The 25,428-nt window shown below is 45.0% G+C and overlaps 2 protein-coding genes across 5 annotated transcripts in view; one reads left to right on the plus strand and one right to left on the minus strand.

Moving 5' to 3' along the window:
* HELLS (helicase, lymphoid specific) overlaps nt 1–8,038 on the minus strand; it is a 30,578-nt gene extending 22,540 nt beyond the window's left edge. The window contains exon 1 of the mRNA XM_071438982.1: nt 7,921–8,038. Coding sequence (XP_071295083.1) covers nt 7,921–7,936 — 16 coding nt within the window. The 5' untranslated portion in view covers nt 7,937–8,038. The remainder of the gene's footprint in view (nt 1–7,920) is intronic.
* Nucleotides 8,039–20,665: 12,627 nt separating this feature from the next.
* LOC139595558 (uncharacterized) overlaps nt 20,666–25,428 on the plus strand; it is a 31,066-nt gene continuing 26,303 nt past the window's right edge. The window contains exon 1 of one of the 4 annotated variants that reach the window (XM_071438984.1): nt 20,666–20,969. In XM_071438984.1, coding sequence (XP_071295085.1) covers nt 20,921–20,969 — 49 coding nt within the window. In that variant the 5' untranslated portion in view covers nt 20,666–20,920. Of the gene's footprint in view, nt 20,970–21,076; nt 21,176–25,428 lie in introns of those variants that run through there. The other 3 variants (XM_071438983.1, XM_071438986.1, XM_071438987.1) reach the window with 3 other exon arrangements.

A 25,428-nucleotide genomic window follows, 5' to 3' on the forward strand; every position in this document is an offset into this window, starting at 1 on the left:
AGATGGTTCTGCATCCATTTTAGGGAATGTTAGCAGGGAGTAATGTTATTAATCCCAAATAAAGTTATTTTATAGGCATGGTGGCAAACAAATGCACCTTTTTCAAGCCTCTGTTTCACTTGCAAATATTCTGTAGTGAATAAACAAAAAAAAACCCTTATTGTCATGGCACCTGTCATTCTGTAAAACCTAAAGTGCTTTCAAAACTATAACATTAAAGTAGAAAAATCAACTAAATGACCACTGAAAGGCATCCAAGCTGGAATATGATGGTGGATGCCGTGGTTCTCAACACTTCTATTGCAGACAGGAAGCAGGGATGAAGATGCTACTAGAACTTAAGGAGCACTTTGGAAAATTGCAAAGATTTTATATGAGAAATTAATGACAACACCTTTACTACTTAAACAAAAAACCCACCATTAAATCTTTCCTTCCCAGAAATTGTTCTTATCCAAAGAGAATAAACCTCTCAGTAAAATACTTAATAGAATACAAATGTTCTATCTCACTCCTGTGTTATGGAGTAACACGTTATTTTGTAACATCATTCAAACCATTTTTAGAATTGTGAGACACACGTACTGCACCTTACCTCAGATTATCACTTAAAGGAGATAGCTTTGTTTCAGCCATTTCCTGCTCTGCCCAACACCTTGTCTGCAAGCAATTTGCGATGGGAAGGGATTTGCCTGTGGCTAGTGGTATTGTGGCTCCCTGTGGGTGGCTCAGCATGATTGCCATTCAGTTTTTCAGGGAGAGGCTGTGCTGCTGTGCAGGGACTCCCATCCTCCCTCCCATCACAGCTTCCGTGGATGCATCCACATCCATGTCCCATGGACCCCCCACTGTGCCCTGCAGCAGGAGAGAGGCTCTGTGAGCTCTTATTTGCCTCTGTGTGCAGTGTGTTTCCGTGTTCAACTAATTGTAATTTGGCTCTAGAATATGATTTTCCCTGTCTATTCTTAAAAGTCATCAGGAAAAAATTGATTGAAAGGTAAATAACCAGCTGTCTGGTGACATTCTTATATCCAACACCCACAAAACATGATGAAGTGAAAGCTTTGTAAAACATGCCTTTTAAAAAAACCTTTCAGATAAATGCTACCACATCAATCAGTTGTGGTTGAAACCTGTTGGACACATACCATTGTCTGTTTTTTACATCCCACAGATAGACAGACACGTAGAAGGGGAGTGTGCAAGAGATTCTTGTCCAGTCTTGCAGACAAGGGCAATTAGCCTGGCTTAGCACACGTGAGGTGATGTCAACAAACATCCTCCTCCAGATCCACCAGATTCCACTACTGTGGAATGAGTATGTGCTGCTTGTCACTGCTCTGCTCGAGCTGCTCTCAAGACTGAAATATTAGTATTTGATATTAAAAGCCTGAGATAACAAGAGGAATAAGGCAGTCCTTGAGTAAATTGTTCATGGGGTAGATTGTTAGGAATTTGGAATAGGGGTATTTCTCCAGCAAAATATATTAAATGGGCAGAGCTGAGAGTACCTTCCACAAGTGTAGCAGGATCCAAAAATTTATATGTCTCCATGGCATAATATCTTCATTCACTGCTTTGCCCAAGCAAAGAAGTTGCAACACGTAGCTTCTATCTAGAAGCCATTTATTTACCTCATTAATCAGTGCCTATTACTGCAGTGCAGAAAGTCACTGGTCCATCAGCTTTTCTTTCAGAAAATGGAAGTCCCTCATAAACACACCTGGACACTTCTATAGTCTAATGCAAGGTGCAGAAAAAGATGAACCTAGCGGCACAGAGGGAGCTGGGGGAAAATTACAATGCAAGAGAGCAGATAAGAGTTAGAAAAATGCAGATTGTAAACAAAGACGTTTCTGTTCTCAGGTTGGCTGAGTGGCTGCTGCTAAGTCACAGTAACCCTGGGTTGTCACCTTTGAATTTTACTTGTCACTCTGGTATGCAGTACAAGAATGTGTGTCATTTCATCATGCTCCTTGCCTGCACGGATTACCTAATTAATTTACTACAAACTATAAAAGTAGTTCCTTGTACTAATTGCCTTGTCTGCTGGATGCCCAAAGAGGAAGCTGGGACTTTGAAACAAGATGGTTTTCTTTAGATGAGAAAAGTGAGACATACAAATTCAGGCTATTTTGTCTTTGTCTTATTCCCTCACGATACATGTACAAAGCTTTCCTACTCCAGATAAAATGAGAAAGTCTCAAAAACACTCCAGCAGATAGCAGTAGATCCCTGGCATTTGCTCACTGATGTTCAAGTTTAAATTTTTTTTTTCTTTTTTCCATTGTTATTTTTTGTTTCCTTAAGAATTAAAGATTGCTAAAACACAGTAGTAGAAGCCAAGGTGACTGATTACTCTTCTTCATAGTAACAACGTTATTATGAGTAAAAGAAATACTATAGCAGGATTCCATTCTCCATCCACAAGCACAATCTTCAGGTGGTCAGAAATTTCAGGGATCAAGTCCAGTGGATTGGCAAGTTTAACTAAAACTCCTGTAACTAAAAGTTATGCCTCAAGCTGGGAGATGTGTAGGAAAAAAGTAGGGAAGTGTCTGGGGTATCGGCAGGTAACCAGCCTGCTGTATATGCAATAACACTAGATGGCTGCACAGTCTCCAAGAAACTGATGCTGTCTGCAAGTTTGATTTTGCAGCTTGTGCACCTGAAATACTCACGGTGAGATGTGCTGATCAGTGGAGTGTGTTTGTGTGCCAGCACCTGTGTGTTAGTAGGCAATCCAGTTCTCTGAGCTGGCAGGCAGAGCTGCAGGATGGGCATTTGCTGACAGCTGGACTTAAGCATCCCACCAAATGACATGAATATCACACCATGGTGGGGCAGCCTTCCTCCAGATTTGCTATGTCCCTGTCACCAGGAGCTGAATCACATGTGAAGCAACTCCTGAGACACTCATTTCCAACCTGGCCTTTTGAGAAACCTGATATCCCCACAACTGCCAGGCAAAGGGTGGAGTCTGCAGAGGGAGGCAGAAACCTCTGTGGCCGTCCAGCTTTGATCAGCCATATTTGTTTGTTTACAAGGACATCTAAATAATACCACCCACTGTTCAGTTCATCAACATCCCAAAGATTTCCAGGATACAGCTCTCAGGTTTCTAGCTCCTGCTGCAGCATGCAGCCCAGACCAGACGGAGCAGGATTAGAGTTGTCAGGGAAAAGGATTGATAGTGGGATGTTATGCTTCAGCAGGTGATCAGTTCTCTTTAGGGGGAGGATCCTTCCTTAAAAGATCCTCCAAAAGTGACAAAATTACTACCATATAAGTCTAACAGTTTCAGCGAGCTCTTAAACTGGTGTTTGAATTCACAACTTTTATTCATATATTATGTGAAAGATTGCTTGTGTTTTCTCACCATGACCAGGTCTGCATGTTTCAGCATTTCTGCTTGTAACTGACAATACAACATTGCTGAGAAATGACAGTTTTATCCAGCTCATCACCTAGTCCAAATCTTTCAAGCATAATTTCTGTCAGCAATGTGTTGTTCGCTGGCTTACATTTGGGTAACTGTAACAAAATCCCCTTCTAGCGTCTCTTCCCATAATTGTTTGACTCTTTGCAATGGTTTGTGGCTGTGCATCCACACAGGCACCAAATTCATGCACAATGAGCCCTAATACCTTCTGCTTCAAAATTTCATTCTCCTCTCCCTTGACATGTATACATACTAGAATCAGAGCTTACAACTTCATTTCAAGGCATTCCAGGAAGGTAAGGTAGAACCAAGCCCTAACTATGTTGCACAAAGCTCCTGCCTGGTACATAAACCACCTCTTTGCTTGTGGCTGCAAGAAATTAAAATGTTACAGCTCAGGCAGAGAGGAAGAGGCCAGAAATTCTTCTGTGCTTTAGTTTGCTACTTGCCCATCGCTGTTGCCAATTTGCCAGTGAAGCCTGGAGATCCTAACATCCCACCAACTGCAGCGTGTTGCAGTTGGTGGGATGTTAGGATCCCCACTGGATGTTGGGAATTCACCAATTAAGGGATCTGGAAAAGCTGATCACAGGATGCAGCCTTGCATGTGCTGCACAGTAACCCACAGAGGTGTGAGCTCAGGGAGTCCTCACCTTGGTTTGAACATGCCAACTCCCTGCTTCTCCCCACAGAGTCAGCTCTAACCAGGAATGATTACATTTTTGAGTGTCACATGAGACAAGGACCTCTAAGTCACACTAAAAAAAAAAACTACCTCTTGCGAAATTTTTGCTGGCAGGCAAAGGAAGAGCACAAACATCTGTGAACTCAATGTATACCAAACATGCATGTTGAAATCTTAGTACAGGTTGAGAGCACAGAGTGGGGAGATATAATATATGCACAGGCAAACACAGTGCTGATGACGAGAGCGATCAGAGCACCACAATGTTCACAAAACTGTCCGTGGATAATAAATCGGCTCCTTTTGTGGGTTTTGATGGCAGGGATACAGCTGGATCTGATGACAGCTGGTTTGCATGAGACAATCAGTCTTGCCTTTGGTAACTCTTTCAGAACTGGGCTAGCTACAGTATTTATCACCAGCTAATGTTTTTTAATTTTCATCGTAGTTACAAATATCAGCAAATGCTGCACAATTAGCAAACCCATGGTTTAACCCTAGCAAACAGGAGGTCCAGATTCACATTCACATTACCTTCTCAAAGCTTTCTAGAACCACAGCCATGGTGGTGAAGGGTCTGTCAGTGCCATTAAGAATTTTTCTTTCCCAGGGATTGTCTCCAGGATAATCTACTTGGTACAAGGTTGGCTGTTGGTTGACTCCAGGGGAGTCTACTTGTTACAAGGTTGGCTGCAATTGTACTAACAAATGTGATTTAGTTAGTACAACTAGGTTGAATTCAATTTAGCCTGCAATTGTACTAACTAATGTGATTTATTTGTGTTTTGAAATATAGGACCTAAAATTCACTTAGTTCACAGCACACAGACAGTAAAGTAACTATCTCACTTAAAATACCTTCTGATTCCTCCATGCTTAGTTTTTGTTGACTCATAAGCAACTTCCACTATGCAAGAGTATGTTGATCTTCAGCAACAGGCAACAGCATACACAAACACAGAGTCTCCAGCCTGGTAAGTCTAGCATGTGTCAGAGATGTGGGATCAGGCAGCCACAAATGGCTCCCTGCGACCTTGGTGGGGTGGAGAGCCCTGCCCTTAATACATGCTTTTAGCATATCTGCTGAGAAGTGAAACTCCCTTCCCTCACACTCACCACAGCGCAAAGGTATTTTGGATCCTACAAAAGGCATGCCAAAAATCAAATTTTTCCATCAACAGAGCAAATGAGGAATGTGTGTATCTGGTCCATTGGGCTCAAAGGAGGAGATGATTAATCACCAGCAAGGGAGGATACTGTAGATAGCAAGTCAGCATCTTTAAGTATTTTGTTTTTCCTCCTCATATCCCTTTTTCCTTTTAAAATGAATTCTAAGAGATTGCTTACAGTGGAGTCTCCTCTGCATGCTTTGGCATCTTGTCTGAAGTCAGCAAGTCACATCCTTTCTGCCAGCATTCAGAAAACACTGGTCTAGAGAACAGAACCTACCTTAAAGGCAAACCAAGAAATTCAGTGTTTCAGGAGTAGCTGTAGGTGAAGCCTTGGAGACGCACTGAGATAGCCTGTTAAGGGTAAGTGAATGGAATCCCAGCCTCAGTGAACCCACTGCTGATTTTGCCCCATCAGAGTATATTCTTTCCTCGCCAAATTTCTGTTAAATTTTCAGGATTTCACCAGAAATTTTTTGCACCTCTAGAGTCTGCTGTTGATGAGAGCTTCTGCTGTGATCCACTCAGGATGTACAGTCCAAGAATGAATGACTCAACATAAGGGATGAGCAGAAGACAAACCTTTGAAAGTGGTGATCTAGTTATGCTGTGCTTTTTTAACCCCCAAGTCACAGAAATTATTACAGTACAAACCAGATATGGAAACAACACAGGATAAACTACAAGACCTATGCTGGTGGGATACTGCTCTTGGATTTAAATGTAAAACTGAAATTTTTATGCAACTACAGTCATTAAGAGTCACGTAGTATTCACTGAATAATAGAGTTGTTAATGTTTGTACCCAGACAAAATTCTTGCTCAGATCAGTTCCTGCCCTATGGTCTCATTTAAACACACTGTTTTCCATTTTAAACTTAAACTCTTGACTGGAAGTGAGGTATTTCCTTTAATACTGTTATATTGAGACCAAGATCTACGTCATTTATAAAGAATTCCAGATTCACAGGGAATGGGAAACGCTATTAAAGTGTGAAAGAGCAGCCTTTTCCTCTTTCTTTTAGGTAAGAGAAGAGGCAAAACCCATTAAGCTTCTTTCAGAAGATTTTATGCTGTAGTTTTGACCCTGAATAGGCAGAAATACTAACAAAGCCAGTGATTTTCCTCCAAAGGAAAAGTTTTAAGTGGTTTTGATGAAAAGTGTACATATAGCTGGTTCTCTGGGTCAGACCTGTTCTTTAACCTTAATGCTGGGTACCTGGGGAGAACACCCACGTACATCTAAATAATACAGACATCACTGGTGCTGGGTAAGAGGAGTGCACTGTAGATCAAGGGAGCTCACCCTCTGTGGTGCATCCTAGGGTGCTGTGCAATGTAACACAGGCACTGCAGGGCTAGCACCTGACCTCTATTTCTTCCAGAAACACTAAACATTCACCCTAGGACCTAAGCAGGAATAACCTTGAACAACTGGGACACTGCTGGGCAAGTCGTATGAGTGCAGCTTATCAGTCACTATAGTAGTGCTCATGTGGAAACAACCCCACATCAGTAAATCTGGCTTACAGCAAAAAGACAAAGAAATATCAGCACTGGGGACTGACATAAGTAGGTGCCAGTAGGAGGGTTCAGGACATGTTGTGCAGACTATTTGTAGAGACATGTTTCTGGCATTCTGAGTCCATAAATAATGTTTATGAAAAGGTATTAGGTACCTTCCCCAAGGGCTGCTAGAAAAAAGGAATAAACAGACCAGAAGGAGCTTAGGCACATTCCAGTATGGGGAGGAGAAAGAGGCTGTGAAGACAACTCTAGCAGACTTATTGTGGTACCTTCATGAAACATTTGCCTTTTTTACCCAGCGGGCAGGGGTGAGGGAAATATGATTCCCTGCTCTGACAATAGTAGAGATCGAATGCTGTATGTGGATGGACTGCACTCTCTTATCTTGGAGCCACTCCTGGAAAGATGTCCTAAGCCAGACTGGCAGCAGCCAGAGGGGTTTCTGGCAGCTGCTCATATCCCAGGGAAATGGCAGGTATATGAAACGATCTCATCAAACTTCAGGAAAAGTGACAAGTGAGGAAAATACTTGGATTTGCTCTAACAAATCTTGCCTTGCTCCACTCTTATTTACAAGGTTGATCCAGGACAAAACATCACCTCTTTAAACCAAACAACACAGCACCATGCAGAGAGCACTGCAAGTCTGCTGATGTCCTTCCTGTGATCTCACTGGGGCTTCGAAGCGCACTCACAGTTTAAAGAAATGGATCACAATGATAAAAGAGAATTATCTTTGCTTTACCCTCATATGCTTAGTAAACTCCCATGAAAACTTAGCAAATTCCCCCTGCTGCTTCTCCAAATGTCTGTGCCTCAGGCCCAAACTCAGTTATTCCTTTAATCCTGTGCAGGAGATCCAAGATCAAAGTTGGTGGAACTTTGTTTCATCGCAGCTATTCCCAGCACCATCCCTGGAATTCAGACAGCTGCTGGTTTTCATTCCTCTGCCATGGGCTAGCCAGATCTGACATTTCAGTGTTAACCCTTGGTTTTGGCACAAATGATGAACTGGAGTCTTGTCTCCTGAAAACTCCCCTGCTCTGCAGCAGATAACTCACCTTCACTGTTGTACCCCATGGGAATAAATTACTTACTGGTGGTTTGCTTCATGGGTACCAAAATTCCAGTGGCAAAGGAAGGGATCCCTGTGGAATCTAGGATCTCTGAGATGGAAGGTGATCTCTAACTATCCATTATATTATCCCTGGGAGAGGGGAAAAAGAATTGAAAACATGAAACATTTACTGGAAAAAACAAGACCAGCCCTGTATTTAATCAAAACATTTTGTTTTGTTCCACTTGTAATTATTTCCATCCAATGAAAAAATACTTTAAAAAAGAAAAGGACAGTTCCCTTCCACGAGCAAACAAAATAAGAAGTCATGTCAAGTTCCTGTACAATGCTGCAGTGAAGGTGACATTTTTAATGCTGTGTTGAAATTGTCTTTACTTGTATTGCAGTAATATTGAACACATCAATTTAGGTTTAATGATCTAATTTCAGTGTTTGTTAGGGTAGTGGTGAGAAAACCAAAGATTTGTGGGGAAAAAAGCTGAAGTGACACTCATTTCCCCTGAAACTCATGAGAATGTGAATATGAACACTGATGACACCCATATGATTGACTGGGGTAAAGGTTCCAAAAAGATGAAGGCTAACCTGAGAGCCCAGGGAATTATTGCCATTGCCAGCTATACTGGTACCTTGGGTTGTTTTTGGTTTTTTGTTTTTGTGGGTTTTTGTTGTTGTTGTTGTTGTTGTTGTTTTAAAATTGGAAACCCCAGTTTTCACATGGTAGAAAGAGGTAAACAGGAAAAAAAATACCCGTTCTTGTACAAGACTCACTCTTACACTCAAATGACTGTCTCATAATCAAGGCAATAAATTGCAGGTACTTTGGTTGTAGTTTATTGAGATCTCATGCCAGTCATAGGCTCTCTCTATGTTTGCTTTAATTATCATGTTCCTAAAGAAGGCAACAGTTTATGCAGGTTTACTACAGTGCCTGACTACCCTCCCTTCCCTTTGCCTCAAGTACTTGAACTTTGTATTCCCCACAGAAAAGTGGAAATAACCTTGGAGACTTCTTCAAAATTGCTTCAAAACACATTGAGAACTACTGGTGAAACAGCAGTAGAAAAATATTGTCACTTCCATATGCTGGGATATTTTTTCCCCAGAGCTCTCAGACACTGAGCATCACAGTTGCATTTTCCTGCCTAGAACAGGCCAGTCATTTTCTCTTCAATACCAGCTGACTTCAGTGCCCAGGTGAAAAGGGCCCTGTAAGTCATGGACATTACTACTTGCTTTTAAATGATTTTTCACCCAAGAACATGATGCTGGTTTCTGCACTGTCTTGGCGTAAATCCTGCTTCTTGGCACTATCTCTGCACCTCACCCATCCAAATCAACAGGTATATTTTCATATCCTCTAGCAACAGGTACTTTGTGGAGGAGTTAGTGTCTGCCAAGTGTGGTATAATACTAATTTATTCAGGCTCCTTGCCATTTTCTCCTCCACCTCAAAACTGACAGCACACCAATCACATATATTTTTCAGCAGCACATTGTCTGACTGAATCAAAATGTGTCACTGAGATCCATCTCTGTGGCCCTTTGCTGCAGCACAAACAGAATTCAGCTGCCTGCTTCTCAGACAGGTGAGACATTTCAGGACCCACCTGACATTGACTTAAACCCCTGTTAGTGTGGTTTTTTGGCAGAGAGTATGGCTAGTTTGGAAGTGGTGGGAATCAGCATCTGTTCTGAGGAAAATGGTAGTTTTGAAAAGGTAGACGTTGCCCAAGATGTGCCTACTCAACACAGGAAGAGATGTCTGGGAAGCACCACTGTAAGAATCAGGAGGCTGGTCTGCTGGCTGCCTTGTGGGATGCACAGAGAACAGGGAGGTAAAGCTCTCCCTTGCAGGAGGCCAGCATCTTGGTACAGAGGAAGGAAGAGTATTCTTTTCTTTTTGTGAGAAAAAAGCAGAGTGCCCAGGTCTTCACCAAAATACCAGGATGAAATCACAAATTTTATCAGAGATACTTAAACCTGCTGGTACCAAACCTCATATTACTCATGGAGAGCTCCACCTCCTCCTCCCTCTGGGTACTACTGACATTGCCAAATCTTTTGCTAACCACAATTCTTTCCACACAATATTTTCTGTGCCAGCAGAGAAGTCTGATCTACTCTAGGGAGGTCAGCACCATCCTTCTAGAGTTTTCAGCTACAAATATAATGGCTTGCAACAAATCAGCAGTTAACACTGATCAATTAACCATAAAAGTTTATATCTCTGAGAAAGAATATCCTAAAAAAACCACAGTCAGCTACTAACTAGAACTGTCTACTTTGTCTGATTTTGTCTGTCTCTTTCTCCACCCATGGCTTTAAAGATTACCTCTCTTTCTCCTAGAGCTTTCTCAACGTATTAATGAGCTACACAATCCAAATATGTATTAAATCTCTGAAAATGTTCAGTTGTTCAGGTATAGGGCTTGGGTTAAGTTCATATATCAAAATTTCCAGGTCATTAGCTCTCATGTGTTAGTATAGCAAGTGAGTTACAAACTCATGTGCCTATGTGCCATGATGGATTTTCTCTAACTGCCTTTTTCTGAATTCTGATGGTTGTGAGTCATTGCAGGCAGGAATTTATATAGCCAGAAAGGTTAAATATAAATATATCAATCTATTGTCCACTCACTGAGACTAGTATATGAAGAGAAAGGCCAGGGATGTTCAGAGTTAAGGAATATTTCTGTTCCAAGTGGAAAAACATGTAATGCTACCTGCAAGTCTTGCTGATAAGAATGTGCAGACACTTGGGTTAGTGCTGGAGCCAGGAACGTTACACCAAATCTGATGTGGAGTGAGGGTGCACTGCTGTGGCTGCTCTGCCCTCAGCACTCAGGAACACCCTGGCCACCCAGCACAGCTCAGCAGCTTCCCAGCATAACCACTTGTGATCCTCTGAGCTTCTTTCTGTGCTGTGGAATTACACTGTTCCATCTTTTCAAAAACCAAGAAGTCTCCATTAAAAAAACCCTCTGCAGTATGATCCTGCAGATCTGTTCTGTCTTCACAGGAATATCCACAGCAGCTTAGGGATTTCCACTGTCTTTTCTTTTTGCTTGGGACAAGTCACCTACAAATACAAGGATAATGACAACAAAGTCTTGCTATTTCTGAGGTTCCTGGTGGCCAGGATGAGTGACTGCTGGCAGCACACTGTCCCCCATTCCTGCCATCTGGGATGGGTGAAAGGACACTAGTCAGGGTATCTGCTTCATCCATAAGAGTAACAGGGACATCCCTCAGTACAGCAGCTCCCTGTTGTTTCAGCTGAAGATCTCAAACCTGCCTTCAGCATGGGGAAACAGCAAGACACTGGAAAGGGGCACTCCTGGCTTCCCACACCCCCTCCTTTTCCCTGCTCATTCCCTTACTGAATCCTCCCCCAGCCTTATCACATTCCCTCCATTCCTCTCACCGCCCTCTGAGCTTGCCTGTGAAACGCTGAGCCTGTGCTGCTGCCATCCACTGGCTTCCAGATCCCCTTGCTCAGACCTGTGCCATGGGGTTCCTGGCCACTGCAGTGAGAGGGGTGGGGGAACCCTCACCTCCCACTCATTGTCTTCTGCCGCAGCTCTAAAAAATATGTATTCACTCCCTATCCACCTCTGCTCTCGACAGCACCACACATACCCCCTTTCTTCTTGATGCTATCTATTTACAATAATTCAGTTTCCATAAAATCTCCTCCATTTTTCCCTCACTGAGCACTCTTATCTTATCTTGCAAACCTGACTGGACTTCAGGCAGTTTGGTGTTTATGTGAAAAAAGGGTTTGGCTTTTAAAACAGTTCAGCAGCAACAAACAGAACTAGGTCTTCATAATAGCTTAGCCTGCATTTTTGGGCAGTAAAATGAGAAGCCAGCTCCTCCACGAGGGCTCTTTGTCATGGTGTGCTTTGAAAATATTACTTTAAATATCCCTGAAACAGTTAGATGTGGAGCCTTTGCTGAAAAGTCAGACTCTAGCTTGGTGTCTCCCTGGCAGCCAAGCTTACCTGAAATCTGCTCTGCAGCCTTTTGCAGCTCTTAGGAACCCTTCCCTGGTTTCCTGATGCCCCCTCAGCCTGCACAATGCAGGTTATCAGAGCAAGGGTAAAGCTGGTCCCTGCTGATTTTGATAGACTGTAACTTGACTGATTCAGTTTGCAAACTTAGGACAATACTTTGTTGTGTCTTTGCCTGTTGCTTTACATTGAAATTATCTCGGGAGCAAGCAAATTGTGCTACCAGACTTTAATTCACCAAGTATCAAACTTGGGTCATCTGGAGGTCAGGGGTTTTTGGTGGCTTTTTGGTGGGGTTGTGTTTTGTTTGGTTTTGTTTATTTTTGTTTTTTTTTTTTTTTAAGAGCACTACCAAGAACTCTGGGGAAGGTACCGGAAAAGCTCTCTTTATACAAAACCACAAAAAATACATATGTCCATTATTTTTACTTGGCATGGAAACTTGCGTGTCAGTTCAATTGTATTGACTTTCAAAAAGATTAGTTGTGCAGTGGCTGTTCTGCTGTACAACAGTTTGGTGACATCTGTCCTCCATCCCCCGAGTCGCGGAACACCGCAAAGTCATGAAAAGATCTGTCACAAACCTCCTGTTATTTCAGGATACGGAAATATCTCCCAAGTGCTGTATATAGACTGTGGATTCATCATGAGCCAACCTGGAAATTTCAGTCTGAGCAGCAGTCCTAAATTAGTAAGTGCAGGGAAGTCTGCAGTAAAACAGCAGACTGTCTCCAGTCATCCCACACTAAACAAGCATACAAACAGAAGTAGAATTTTATAGATAAAAGCACAAATAGCACTGCTAAGATAAAAATCACAAAGGTTCCAACCCCTGAAAGTTCTTGGTAGTATTTAATTTTTTACAGTGGCCTTAGATGAGATCTGCACAGAGGGAATATGAATATATCAGTGGCATTTCCCATCTAGACATAGAACAGCCCTGCTGTGGGGTTGGTTTGGAAGGGAAGAAACAGCTCTTCATGCCAAACTTGCTGGGAAGCCATGGTCACTTACTGCCCATAGGAACAGTTTAATACAGACTCGCATCTTTAATGTTCAGGCAGCTTTGCAAAAGGGAAAAAGGGTTTTTTTCCCCCTTTTCTCAGCTAGGGAGATGAAAAGCAAAGACAACTGAATCAATGTGCTGAGGAGGGAGAGCACCTCAGTGCTGGTGCCATATCTGAGCTCCTGTGCCCATCCTGTCACATGAAGAGGTGCCAGATGTGGGGGGATACAGCAGCAGTCACCTGGTGCTGCACACAGTTGTACACAGACTGTGATGTAAGATCCACAGTCACATTAGCAACCTCAGTTCACAAACAGCAGAGACACAGATATCCTCTGGGATGTCCACAGGAAATACACACCCCAGAACTGGATATCAGAGTTGTACACAAATGAAAGAGCATTGATTTGGCTTCAGCAAGAGATTTTTTAAATAACAGGTTTTCAGAAACACATGCTATTTGTAAAGTATGTCCTGAGGTCATCCAGACAGGTCCTTGACTACTGAACCTATCTGCTCATCAAGGACAGTTGTTTTCAACATTTTTCAGCCTGGGAGGCCCCTGTATATCTTACCAGTGGAGGTCAGGTCTCCTAGTGTATTAAAATTTGCTAACATCAGCCTGCTTTTCTCAGTTACTCCTCCCCAGTACTGGAACAGCCAGATCCACAGGAACTGACAACCCCTGCTCAAGGCCAAGCTTACAGTTATCCTTTTTTTAGTATTATCCCATGTGGCAACTCTTAGTGCTTCTGTTGAATCCTGGAACATGTGAACTCCATCATTTCACTGAATGGGGGAAATACAGGCTCACATACTGCATGTCAACAATCCTCTGTTCCCATTTCTTTTTGAAGGTGTACAACAATGTATACCCCCTCCAAGCAAGAAACCGTAAACTTTGTAATCAAACTGTGAACGTGCAATTATGGTTGCAATTAAGGTGAAATATAGCTCTATTGAAATTTGTGGGGGTTTTATTATTAACTAAAGTTTCCCCCCTGTGTGTCAGGTGGATAGTTATCCTGTTCAAGCAAAGAAGTCATTATTTAATCAAAATTACATTTATAATGCAGTATTACTATCATATTCAAGCATTCAGGACATGTTTACTTTAATCAGTTATAATTAAATTGTTATACAGGAAAAATATTTAGTTCTACTGGTGAGTGCCCATATATTCAGGAGAAAAGCAATGCAAATTGTCCAGGATCTCATTAAGGGCTATTTGTACTTCTTAAACTCTGGTGATGTGTTGGCAAGTCACATCTAACTCTTCTGTTCTACTCCACTGAAACAGATTGTCCTAAAATGAGTGAGCATTTCCACACTAAAGCAACTGCAACATTTACACTGATACAGCGTTTGCAACAAGGTAAATGAAGCAGCAATTGCCAAACCCTCAGCCCTGTTAATTGGAAGGTTTAAGCAGCACTTTCACAGCCACTGGGATTCTCCAGGCATTAAAAGCAAAGAAGCAAAGAGGCTGAGGGATTCTCTGGATACTCTCACACCCCATCTCTGGTTCAGGATGCAGTGTTGGCACATGCCTGGCAGACCCTGCCCAGCCTGGCTTCTTCCCAGCAACAGATCAAGTGAGGGTGGAGGGTACCCATTTTTCTGCATTGGGCAGATTCATAATAGGGATAGAAAACCAGGTCAAGCCAGGCCTGGCTGGTGCTTTGCAGGCCTGCTAACACCTCAGAGAGTGAAAAGGGAGGCCCAGGTCAACAGCAGCACTCTTTTGAGTTCCTCCTTTTCACAAAATTTAATTATGGAAATCTCCTCGATCCCTCCCTCATATCTTCTATCTTTTTTGTCACGGTTCCTTGGATTACCATCTAGTTTTACAAGTCTCCTCGTGACAAAGCAGAGCATGAAAGTATCCTGCCCTTCCAGAGTGACCCTGATCATGACTTGTCCTTTGTCAGGACCACAGAAGCAACCCCCTGGCACCCGCAGGACACCAAGGTCCCAGCAGAAGAGTAAGGCACCTCTGCCTCATACCCAGCTCAGCTTGCTTGCTTTGTTCCTTCCTTCCTTGTTGCCACCAGTCCTCAAGCACCTCTACTACTTTTCGTGCTACTTACCAGCTCTCCAGCATCACTCCTCTGTCTTTCTCCACTCACTCTTGACTGCCTCACCAGTGCATGGCCCCAAGAGCTCACCACGGCTCTGCTGCCCATCCCATCCCAAACCAGGCGCCGTCCTCTCTTGGCCGAGACCTGGTGCATACAGTCTTAGACACCTGACCTAAAACCACGGGTGGAGAGACCCCCTCTGTGCCTGCATTGCCACCATCCAGCCTGAAGCATCACAGAAGGAAAACAGAGGGTTTGGGTTGTGCCATAACCCAGAAAGCAGCCAGCACAGCCCAGTACAATGCAGCTCAGCCTACCTTCAGGAGGTGTTGATGAGGTATGCCAGCTTGTCCCTTGACTGAGAAAAGTGTGGACCCTGAGGGCAGGTAGTGACAGGAAAGTGAGGGGAACTGTCCTGGCTCAGGAGGCCTAGAAAGCAGTGACTGAGTTTAAGCACTTGTTTTAACATCCTTTAAGTCAGCCCTTCAGCCCAACTCAGTGAGCACAAAGGTGCTTCCACTGTGCACCAGAGGAAGTAATGTGCCTGGCAAGCCACTGACCCTGACTTCCCAGCGCAGAGTTCTGAGCAGCTGCTTCCCATGTGGCTCACCAGGATCCTTTTACAGCAGGGTGGAGTGGGGACCACATACCTACTCCAGGATCCAAACACACCAGGCATTTGAACTTTCTCTGCTCTTAAAGGCTTTCTCTGCTGGTCACACCAACAAGCAGAACTGGTGCTGAGCTAGGTGGCAATTTTTCTCCTGCTCATGTGTTTGGGGAATTGCCTGGGGCAGCAGCATCCTTAAGAAAGGCAGAGAAGATGCAGAGGGTTTTTTCTTGTATAGGCAGGGTTTGCACATTTTGAGTATTAAGTGTTAATAAATGTTAATTAAGTGAAGGAAGAGCAAAAACTGAAATATATTTAGACTAGGCCAAATGTCTGGAGCAAGACACAAGATTTGCAAGAGTTAACACATTACCTCTAACAGAGTCAAGAGCTGCTCACTACCCCAAGAAGCTATTTTTTGCACCATAAGTGCACTGCAGTGAAACAGCTTCCTCTTATGTGATCCCAAATGTTCACCTGGACAAGCTGTACACATGCAGACCACTGCCAAGTTAGCAAGAGAACCATTTCACAGGAAGCTGGAGTCTTTTCGAAACTTCCGTTTACAGGAATGCAATTATCATGCAATTGCTCTTTGAACCCACACCTCTTTTTTTCCCCCTTGACCTGTCCCTCCTGTGAGAGACTGCTGGCTGAGGCAGCACGGGCTCCCCTGAGCCATGCCTGCCCACACCCTGCCTGGCACGGGGCTCAGCAGGGCAACAGCCCCACAACACCCCCCAGCTGGCACTGAGACCCTCATGCAGAAGGTGCTGCCTCACTTAAATGACATTAATACTGCACTGCTGGCATGGCAGATTGGGCAAAGGTAGCTAAAACCTAAAAGAGAAAAAAACCCCGTACAGTCAGCTATTGGGCACAGGTCCAAGCCAACCCTGATGGATGCTGCACAGAACATATCCTCCCTGTCCTTTCTCAGCTGCTGGGGAGTACCCCCATAACACGTCATTAAATCCACCGCTTTTCCCACACTGTCACACAGATATCCAATGTCCCTCTGCATGCTACCTCCCAAAACCTTGCTTGTACCAGAGTGAAAGAAAACATATTTAAGTCAAGAAGGTGATTGCTTTGCAGAGTCCTTTTGTGCCATGCTGCATGTGTACAAAACAAATCAGGAGGTAATCAAGCAATCTGTCCAGATCCAGCCTTTAACTAAGGAATCAGGGAATGGGATGGAAAACAAGGTCTAATATGTATGTATGATGAAAGGTTGACAGTTACTTCATTGTGTGCTTCAGTGTGAAAACCACAGTGACAATGATACTGGAATGTGGTTTTTGACACCATGAATACTTCACACCAGGTGGAGAGACCTTTAACATGCATGAGAAATCCTGTGCTTTGGGGGCTGCACAACTTAAACAAGATGGGCTCTGAAACTACTTACAAAAATCCTGTTCTCCCAGACAAGCTGTGGCAGAAGGAGATGAAATTATTTGCGTGTGGGACATGCCTAACGCCAAACAGCAGAGGAACACCTCTCCCAGCCAGGACAGCTCATCTGTGCAGAGCTGCACCTGCTCAGGGATCTGTCCTGCTACTGCAGGACAGATTTTGTCTTCTGGGGAGAAGTTTTGAAACAAGGCTCACATTTGACAGGCATCCTCCTTTGCAACTGCAGAGCATCTCAGTGGACACCATAGTAGACATTTTTATGAAAGATCTGGGATTGCACAGTAGTAATTGGGACATGAGGCAACAACACAATGGTCCAAACAGCACAATAGTTTTAGGAGTCACCACTTAATAAATCTCTCTTGCTTTCCAGGTACCTAACTCAGGAATTGTAGTACAAACAGACCTTGCCCAAACCCCTCACCCACCCTTCTTAGGGCAAGCAGCTCCCTGTGAGCTTGTGCCTGACTTCTCAACAGTAGAGAAGGACCCTCTGCTCTGAAGATGCTTTCCACAAGCTCTGAGTTTACAGAAATGACAAGAAACACAGGATGCAGCTGTACACCAAGGGGATCCAGAGACACAACACCTTTCCACACTTGTGGACTTCTTTGGGTGGAGAGTTTTCTCATGACTGAGGAAATTGATGCATCCATCAAAATCTAAGCTGATGCTGACTAAGAGGTTTTTCCTCTTCCTGTTACATCCTCTGCAGCTCAAGAGGGAATTTCCTGCCCAGTTAATATTTGGAGAACACATGCCATGCTCTCAGCACATGGTTAAATGGGAAGGAGATCCAGCGCAAGGAATGGCAGCTGCAGGGAAAGGGCAGATGTAGTGTGTGCCAAAAGCCACAATGGCCCCAGTCCCCAGGCCAGGCTGTCCCAAGTCTATTTCCTTTCCTGGCTGGTTCCTTCCCATCCTTGTGCTCTGTTCCAGGACAGCAATCTACAGCTCAGCCCCAGCACCCCATGCTCCCCTCACTAACAAACTGGACTTTAAGGAAAAGGAGTCGATCTTTCTCAAGACTCCCAATTAAATGGTGAGATTTGACAATACTCTCACTGCCAGATGAGATGAAGCTGCAAGATAGAGGCATCTTTCCTTTCTTATTGTACTGCAGCAGCAACTGGTTCAATACACACAGGGAACATGATCTTTCCCATGTCAAGGGTGTTCACAAGGTTTAGACAAAAGCACATTAATAATCAGTTTCCCTTTTCTGCACTTTTCTCAAGCTTGGACACCAAAACCAAGCATCAGTTTTGTTTCTTGCCTGTGGGCTGTTTTTGATGAGGGCTGGAATTGGTGGTGTCCACCCTTCGGAAGGCTTCACTGCTGTTCATTAATACAAGCACAAAATGGTAGAATCCTCCCTTTGGGTACATGCATTTACACTGGCATAAAAGTCCTAGGCATGGTAATGCTTTTTTCTGATTCAGTGCTAAGCTATTCAAGTAAAACATCTTGATGCTAATATAGCAAATAAACCTGAGTTGAAAAAAACATAAAACACAATTATGCTACTAAAACTTTCAAAGTGTAGACAAAAATAATCACATGCAACAACTAACAACAGCTTTGTGGAACCCTCTAGACTCTGAACATTGTCATATATTGTGTCAACACAGGGCATTTCCAATTTAATTTTCAGTTTCATCCACACAAACACACCCTCTTGTGAGAGTACCTAGAGCATTGAAGTCCTGTGCTCATTGCCAGTCATTTTCATTCCATGTTTGCCCTAGCCCACAGCTAGAGTACTTGTCTTGTACATATTCCAGGAGATATTTTATTCTTGTTCAAAAGCTTACTGTCACGGGGTTGTTTTATTTATTATATTTGGTAACACAGTCATTTCTGTTGGCCTCAAGCATTCGTTGAACACAAGGGGGTAAACCAAGCTTAGAAAGAGCCAGCTTTGAGATGCCTTAGGAACTTCAATTTCTGACTGCATCATACACTTTGCTTACTACAAATGAGATACTTTTCAGAACACTTTGGGCTGAAGCTATTTATAAACATCAGCATTGTAGCTTTTTTCCTTCTCCAAACTAGTTATTAAAAAAAAAAAAAAATCTCCAGGTAATATAGGAGTGTGCTCAGCAGGGTACAAAACAATGGAGCTCAATGGCAGAAAGAAAGGAGAGTGCAATGGTGTATGGGCAGCAGAGCTGAAGGTGAGAGGCTAATTCTTTGTCCCCAGAATTCCTTTGGCTGTGCTATTGCATTCATGCTAAGGCATCTGTATCTGCTTTCTGCTGCTCTAATAATTTAAATCTGCTCTCTGCAGCTGGGAGCTGAGAGGGGAGCCCGAGCTGGTTGCATGGGCCGAGCATGGCAGCACGTCAGACAGCAAGCACACAGCACTAACCACAGCACTGTGCTGGAAACAGGGACCTCCTCTCCCAAGGGAACCTACAGCTTTCCTTCTCACCAGCCCAAAGAGCATGGAAAACTTGGCTCTGTCCACACAACAAACCACATTCTTTGGTGTCCCAGAAAAGGAGGAATAGGTGCTGGGTGCACCATGGGTGACTGGAGTGTTTGAAGAGAATCAGATGCAGCCCCCAAAAACTCTATCTCACTGCAGTGGGAAGCAAGGGGAGAGCAGTAAAATCCTCCCAGCCTGAGGAGAAAAGATGCCTTTTGGTTGATGACACAAATTTGGGAGCAATTAATAATTAAATACAAGAGCAATGTGGTGGGAAAAGGGCAAATTAGATACCCTGCCTTTGAATTGTGGCTGGCTTCAGTCAGCAAACTCCAGTGACTGCTACAGCAAAAAGTGAATTCACTTTAGTTGATACTTGACCTGAAGTGTGTGCTGCAGAGGCACAGGACTGCAGGCTGGTACCTGCAAAGCAATGGGGCAACTGGACTGAGCTCCCCTGACAGCTCCCCTCTCACTCACTTTCTCATGGCATTTGTAGCACCACTCTGTGATATCCTTGGGGCCACTGATCCTATGGACAGCTGAAGTCCGTGCAATTAGGCCGGTTTAACCGGTGGAGCAGCACATTTTCAATCCTGAGAGTGCTCATGTCAGCAGAAATCTGGGAGGGGGAGCAATACAGGGACTGGTGCTGTCTTAGCAAGCAGAGACCCTATATAGGTTTGGGGGCTGCTTGTTGTAGGGAACTTTTACTCCTTAAACCTAGCCTAGGAGTAATTTCCCACACATTTCCCAAGACAACACTCCAGGGGGCTCAACCATGCCCAGGGCATCCCAGAACACTTCATGCCTGGCATGCATGTTTGGAGTTCACTCCAGTATGGTGACAGTGCAAATCTGCCCATGGGAGCTTGCACCCAGCAGAGTCCTGACACTTCCTTCTCACCCCTCTTACCCATAGCCTGCAGCACCAGTGATAACCAAGGCAATTTTCCATGATGAACACATAACATGCAATTTAAAGAGAGAACAAGAAAAAACCTGAAAAGAGAGGAAAAAAAACCAAACCAACAAACCCACTCTACTCTTTTACTCTCTCTCCTCCCCACTCTAAACATTCCAGCCTTCCCTGCCACTAGAGAGGGGAGTTGTTTATTGATATTATGCAAGTACTGAAATATTTTTCTATTTCTTCTCTGCTATCCTTTTTTTCCCTCTCTCTCTCCCTCTCTTCTCCGGGGGTTGCAAAGGTAGTTCAAACCCCTCCAGTCATCCCGGCTTATCAGCCACAGGAGATACATTCCTCTGGGCTGCTCCCTTTATAAGTCACTGCTGGCCGGGCGCCCGCCCGCCGCTCCGCAGCCTCCGCGCCGGCCGCGCTGCCCCGCCATGCCCTAGCCCGGGCCCGCTCACCCACTCGGGCAGGGTCGGCAGCGATGGCACCCCCGCCCCCGTGCCCCGCCCGCCGCTGAGGGCGGCTGCTGCCGCCGGGATGTTCAGCTGGCATCGGAGCTTCACCCTGGGAGCGCCCTGGAGGAGAGGTGAGTCGGCCGCCCCCCCGGTCAGCCAGCGGCTGCCAACACCTCCCCAAACCCGCACCCCGCCACCCCCTTCCTTCCCCTCAGCGGCCGCGCGGACGATACTTAGGACGAGCCCATCCCGGCCCGCCCTGCTCCCGGGCCCCGCGCCGCTGCCGGCCCCCCCATGTTGCGCTCGCTGCTCTCCGGCTGCCTCTGTCCCCTCGCAGGTAAGGCTGCCCCAGGCGCGTCCCCCCCCCGCTCCAGCCTCCGGCCCGCCAGCTCCTGCTGGGGATAAAGATCGCCCCTAAGGAACCGGTTTCGTTTCCTCTTAAAACGGGCTTATTTCGCTTTGCTAAGCGTGGCAAAGCCTGGGAGAGAGGAGGGCAGGCGGGAGCACTGTGGCTCCGAGCGGTCCGTGCTGCCCAGGGACCGGCACCCGGCGGAGCGGCTGCTCCCGGCACCGCGCGGCTCCGGCGCCCCGTGAGGCGGCTCGGGGCTGCCCTCCGCCCGTCACGGCGCGGGCCGCGGACATCGGCTCCTTCCTAGGCAGTGTATCCCCACCCCACAGGGATTGCCGAGGGCTCCAAGTGTTTTACTTGCTCCCGCCTGTACAGATGAGGTGACTCTGGCAAGAAAGGCAGCTATAGTCCTGCAGCTTATCACCTAGAACTTTTTAAGCCTGTTGTGCCAACAAATTATTAGGTCTCAGTATGCCTTTTCCAGGCATAATGGGGCCACTATATTTTATACCTTAGCCAGAGCTGCAGGCGTTGAGATGACAAGCCCCATGTAGCACAATTCTCTTAGGATCCCTGTTTATCCCTCAGCTTGGCTTGTGGCAGCTGTAAACGAGATCGGCAGGTTCTATCTCATTGGCATGGCTGCACTGGGCTGGATTGCTTGGCATAGAGGTGGCCACAGACAGAGTTTGTGAGAGCGTAAGTGTAGTGTGCAGTGCAACAGCAGGATGGTAAAAATGTTGCAAACGCATGTGTCTGGGGCAGTGATACCTCCTGGGGTCCCGACCTTCCATCCTCATGCCAAACTCCTGCTTCTTTTGGGGTGCTGCAGCAATTGTTCCCATGGAGTCATCAGAAACGACACATTCTTGGAGACACTCAGGTACTCTCTGTACTCCGCTGTCCTGGTCTGGGGCAGCTACTTAGAGCTCCGTGTGAGCTGGAACCGCTGTGAGGTGCCCCAGCAGGTAACTGTTCAGTGCTGCTGCCAGCAAGGCTGCTGAAGCACCTTGCTCTGCCTGGGTTCAGTCTGGAAACTGCTACCCAAGGACACAAAGGGCTCTAGAGCAAAGCTGCTGTGAGAACATGCCAGCATCCCCCTAAGATGTGGAGGGTGTTTGAGGAGTGTTTTACAGTATGGTGGGAACTGCTCCTTTTTGCCCTGGATGTAATATGACCATGAACTTGTTTCCTCCAAGATATATAGTGCAAACCTGATGGCAGGGTTAGGAGGTGAAAGGAAGCTTGCTCTTCCACATGGAAGTGTCCCTCACCACCCAGACCCAGCAGTATTGTTAAGAGGGTAGGTGAAAGCTTTGGTGGGAGAACAGAGTTATGCTACAGAGCACTGAGGGATCAAAAAGAGGTTCTGCTAGAATTTATCCAAATAAGAAACAGCAACATCACTCTCTAATCACTTCAGCTAGGAAAAAGAGACCAAATATTATGCATGTCCTGATTTAGACACTATCTCTATTCAGAAATAGCATTCTTGGCTCTTCTCTCACTGCAACTATAAAAGATTTCAGACATGCCAGAGCATGGTTATGCCTGTCCAGTGCTACCTTGTTTGAGCAGAAGCAGCTCTCCAGGGTTTTACCAAGGGACAGCAATGACTGTCATGAAGAATGGCTTAACAGCGACCTTTCTAATACCATTCCCGAGTTCCTTTGGCTTCAGTTGAAGCACTGATGTCTAAATGGCCTTGGTCTTTGGGGCTATTGAACAGTTGTTTATCCAAGCCTATTATAGGCAATAAAACCTGAATTACTACATACCTGTCATCCCTAGGGGGCACGTTCCATCCTTGCAAAGGGCCTCCTGGCTCCTAGTTAATTTCTGGCTGAATAATCCTCTGTGATATGAGGCAGCCTGCAGATCGGACGTACAAGGAAAAGATCTAAATTAGACAGTTTTTGCCAATGTGTGATATATTTGTTTCTATTGTTTTAATTTTCTGCTCAGACATATCTCTGAGTTGTGTGCTAAATAATCCTTTTCTGTTATACAGGGCTGCTCATCAAAGCACTATTTCCTTTATTTAAGGTTTTGAACCCTTCTCTTGGAGGAACACATGGGAACTTCCAAGGAGAAGGATTTGCAGGTCTTTAGTGGCAGCTGTCATCTCCCTGACAAAAATCTCTCAAATAAGACCCATAGGTGATTGTAGGGGCTGAACCTCTTCCCTCCTCCAGCCCTCAGGACTGGTTACATTGCAAAGCAGGGAGGATTTAGGCACTAATCCTTGTGCACCAAAATTACCCCCGGCCAGGGTTTCCCTCCGGATCCTAGATACAAAGAAATAAGTTGCAGCGCGAATGCAGAAACGAGTGGGAGCAGCGCTTTAGCCGGTGCAGTGCACAGGGTCAGGTGTTGGTCTAAAAACTGGTGAGTGCCAGCCTACCCAAGTAACCGATAAACCAGGTGGTCTGAGGGGGCCTGCTGTGCCCCGGGACTTTCTGCCAGAGGTCACTAATCTATCAGACCTGTCGCTAGGTTTCAAAAACTTCACAGGTCACTTGGAATGAATAGGAGCAAGCTGTAAAAGTGTCAAGTGGCCTCTCTACTTGGAAATCCATTTCCTCTTTAGTTCACCCAACTATATCAATCAGTAAACAATCAATCAATCTCCCTCTCATTCCTCCTCAAATGCTTGAAAAGAGCTATAATTAGCTCCTGTTTTCTAAAACATAGATACCAAAGCAATGAATGTCTCCTCAGAGAGTCTCAGTCAGAGTCCTTGAACCCTGTTATCTTTCTCTCGGCATCTACTTTATATGGATTTATCATTACCAGCTGCACCTGTGGGGACCTATAACGTTTCTGGTCACATTATATTACCAAACTACGATCCTAAGGAACTTCACACGCTTAACTAGCATTGAGACTAGAGACCACCTTGGAACCAAGGGATCTAAGTACTTTGTGCTTTTTGTTCAAGGACTATCTGAAATCCAGCTTTATGATAACTATTCCTTTGCATGCAACATTTTGAGCAAAACAAAATGTATATGTATATTCATGAAATCAAGTGCAATTCACTTCTCCAGCTGGATAAATTGAAGTTTAGAGAATCAGATCTATTGTGCAAATATTGTTACGACACGGCAGCATGTTCCTTGCAAATGTGAATTTTTCAGTCACAACTCCAGTAAAGAAAAAACAAAACAACAAGCAAACCAAACAAAATAAAACAACAAAAACCCCGACCTTTCCTCTGACAGTGCTTTTCATGCCTTCACAAGTTTCTGTTGTTGTAAGTAGAAGTTGTAACTGGTGCACTGAAGACGACAGACCCTGTGATAAGCTTTCTGTATGAATTTTTCAGCTTGTGATTATCCTGATTATTTAGGAGAAGCCTTGCTCAGCTTGAGCAGCCCAAGATTCGGCAGCAGACTTAGCACGCTGCCTGAAGAGCATTGGGGAAGGCAGATAGTTCGCAGATTTTGGTGACAAGTAGCACCTCTGCCATTGGCAGGACTGGGATCAACAGTCCGGTAAAGCACCAGATAGTCGGGTGATCCCCATCCCGTGGAAATCCCTGGCAAAGCTGTGTGGAGATAGACTGCTCACAGAGGGTCATTTGGTAGTGGTTACTGATTTTTTGGCGTGGGGACTTTGTTTGTTGGGTTTGGGGTTTTTGGAAGTGCAAGAGTAATTCAGTTCTAGTGAGCACCGAGGTCCTGTCCGTGCACCGCCTGCCTGAGCTCACAGGGCTGTGCTAGGGAAGCTCTTCCCCAGCCGGGGGGGGGGTGACACGGCTCCCGCTGGCCCTGCGTGGGGGCTGCTCTGGAGGGGCCAGCACGGCCCCAGCACCCGGCTCCACCCTTCAGCACACGTGGGGGAAAAGTCATCAGCAAAAAATGCCTATTGTTTCAGAAAGGAAGTGACCCCTTCTCTCTTAAATGCTGGGAAATTGAGACCTCATCACTGGTGAGAAAAAAAGCCACCTCTTCGAAATGAAAGGGAAATACCACCTGAGCCGTCCTGCCAGCAGTGCTAGAGAATGTGGCACAGTGACAAAACTAAGGGAGTCTTTTTGTACGGGAAGGAAGGAAAATGAAGGAATGTAAGGACTGAATAGGACAGGCAGCCTTTCATTTCTAGGTCATGAGTCTGACTCCAGTGCACTAGTCACTGCTATCTAATAATTCTTCAAAAGGCAAAAATCATCTCATAGTCTGTTACTTGGAAGCCACAGCCCCATCACAGAACCAGTCCTGCATGGCAGGGTTTCATCC

The sequence above is a fragment of the Agelaius tricolor genome, unplaced genomic scaffold (assembly GCF_023055355.1).
Source record: "Agelaius tricolor isolate 1412-34295 unplaced genomic scaffold, bAgeTri1.0.p SCAF_13, whole genome shotgun sequence".
Taxonomy (NCBI): Eukaryota; Metazoa; Chordata; class Aves; order Passeriformes; family Icteridae; genus Agelaius; species Agelaius tricolor.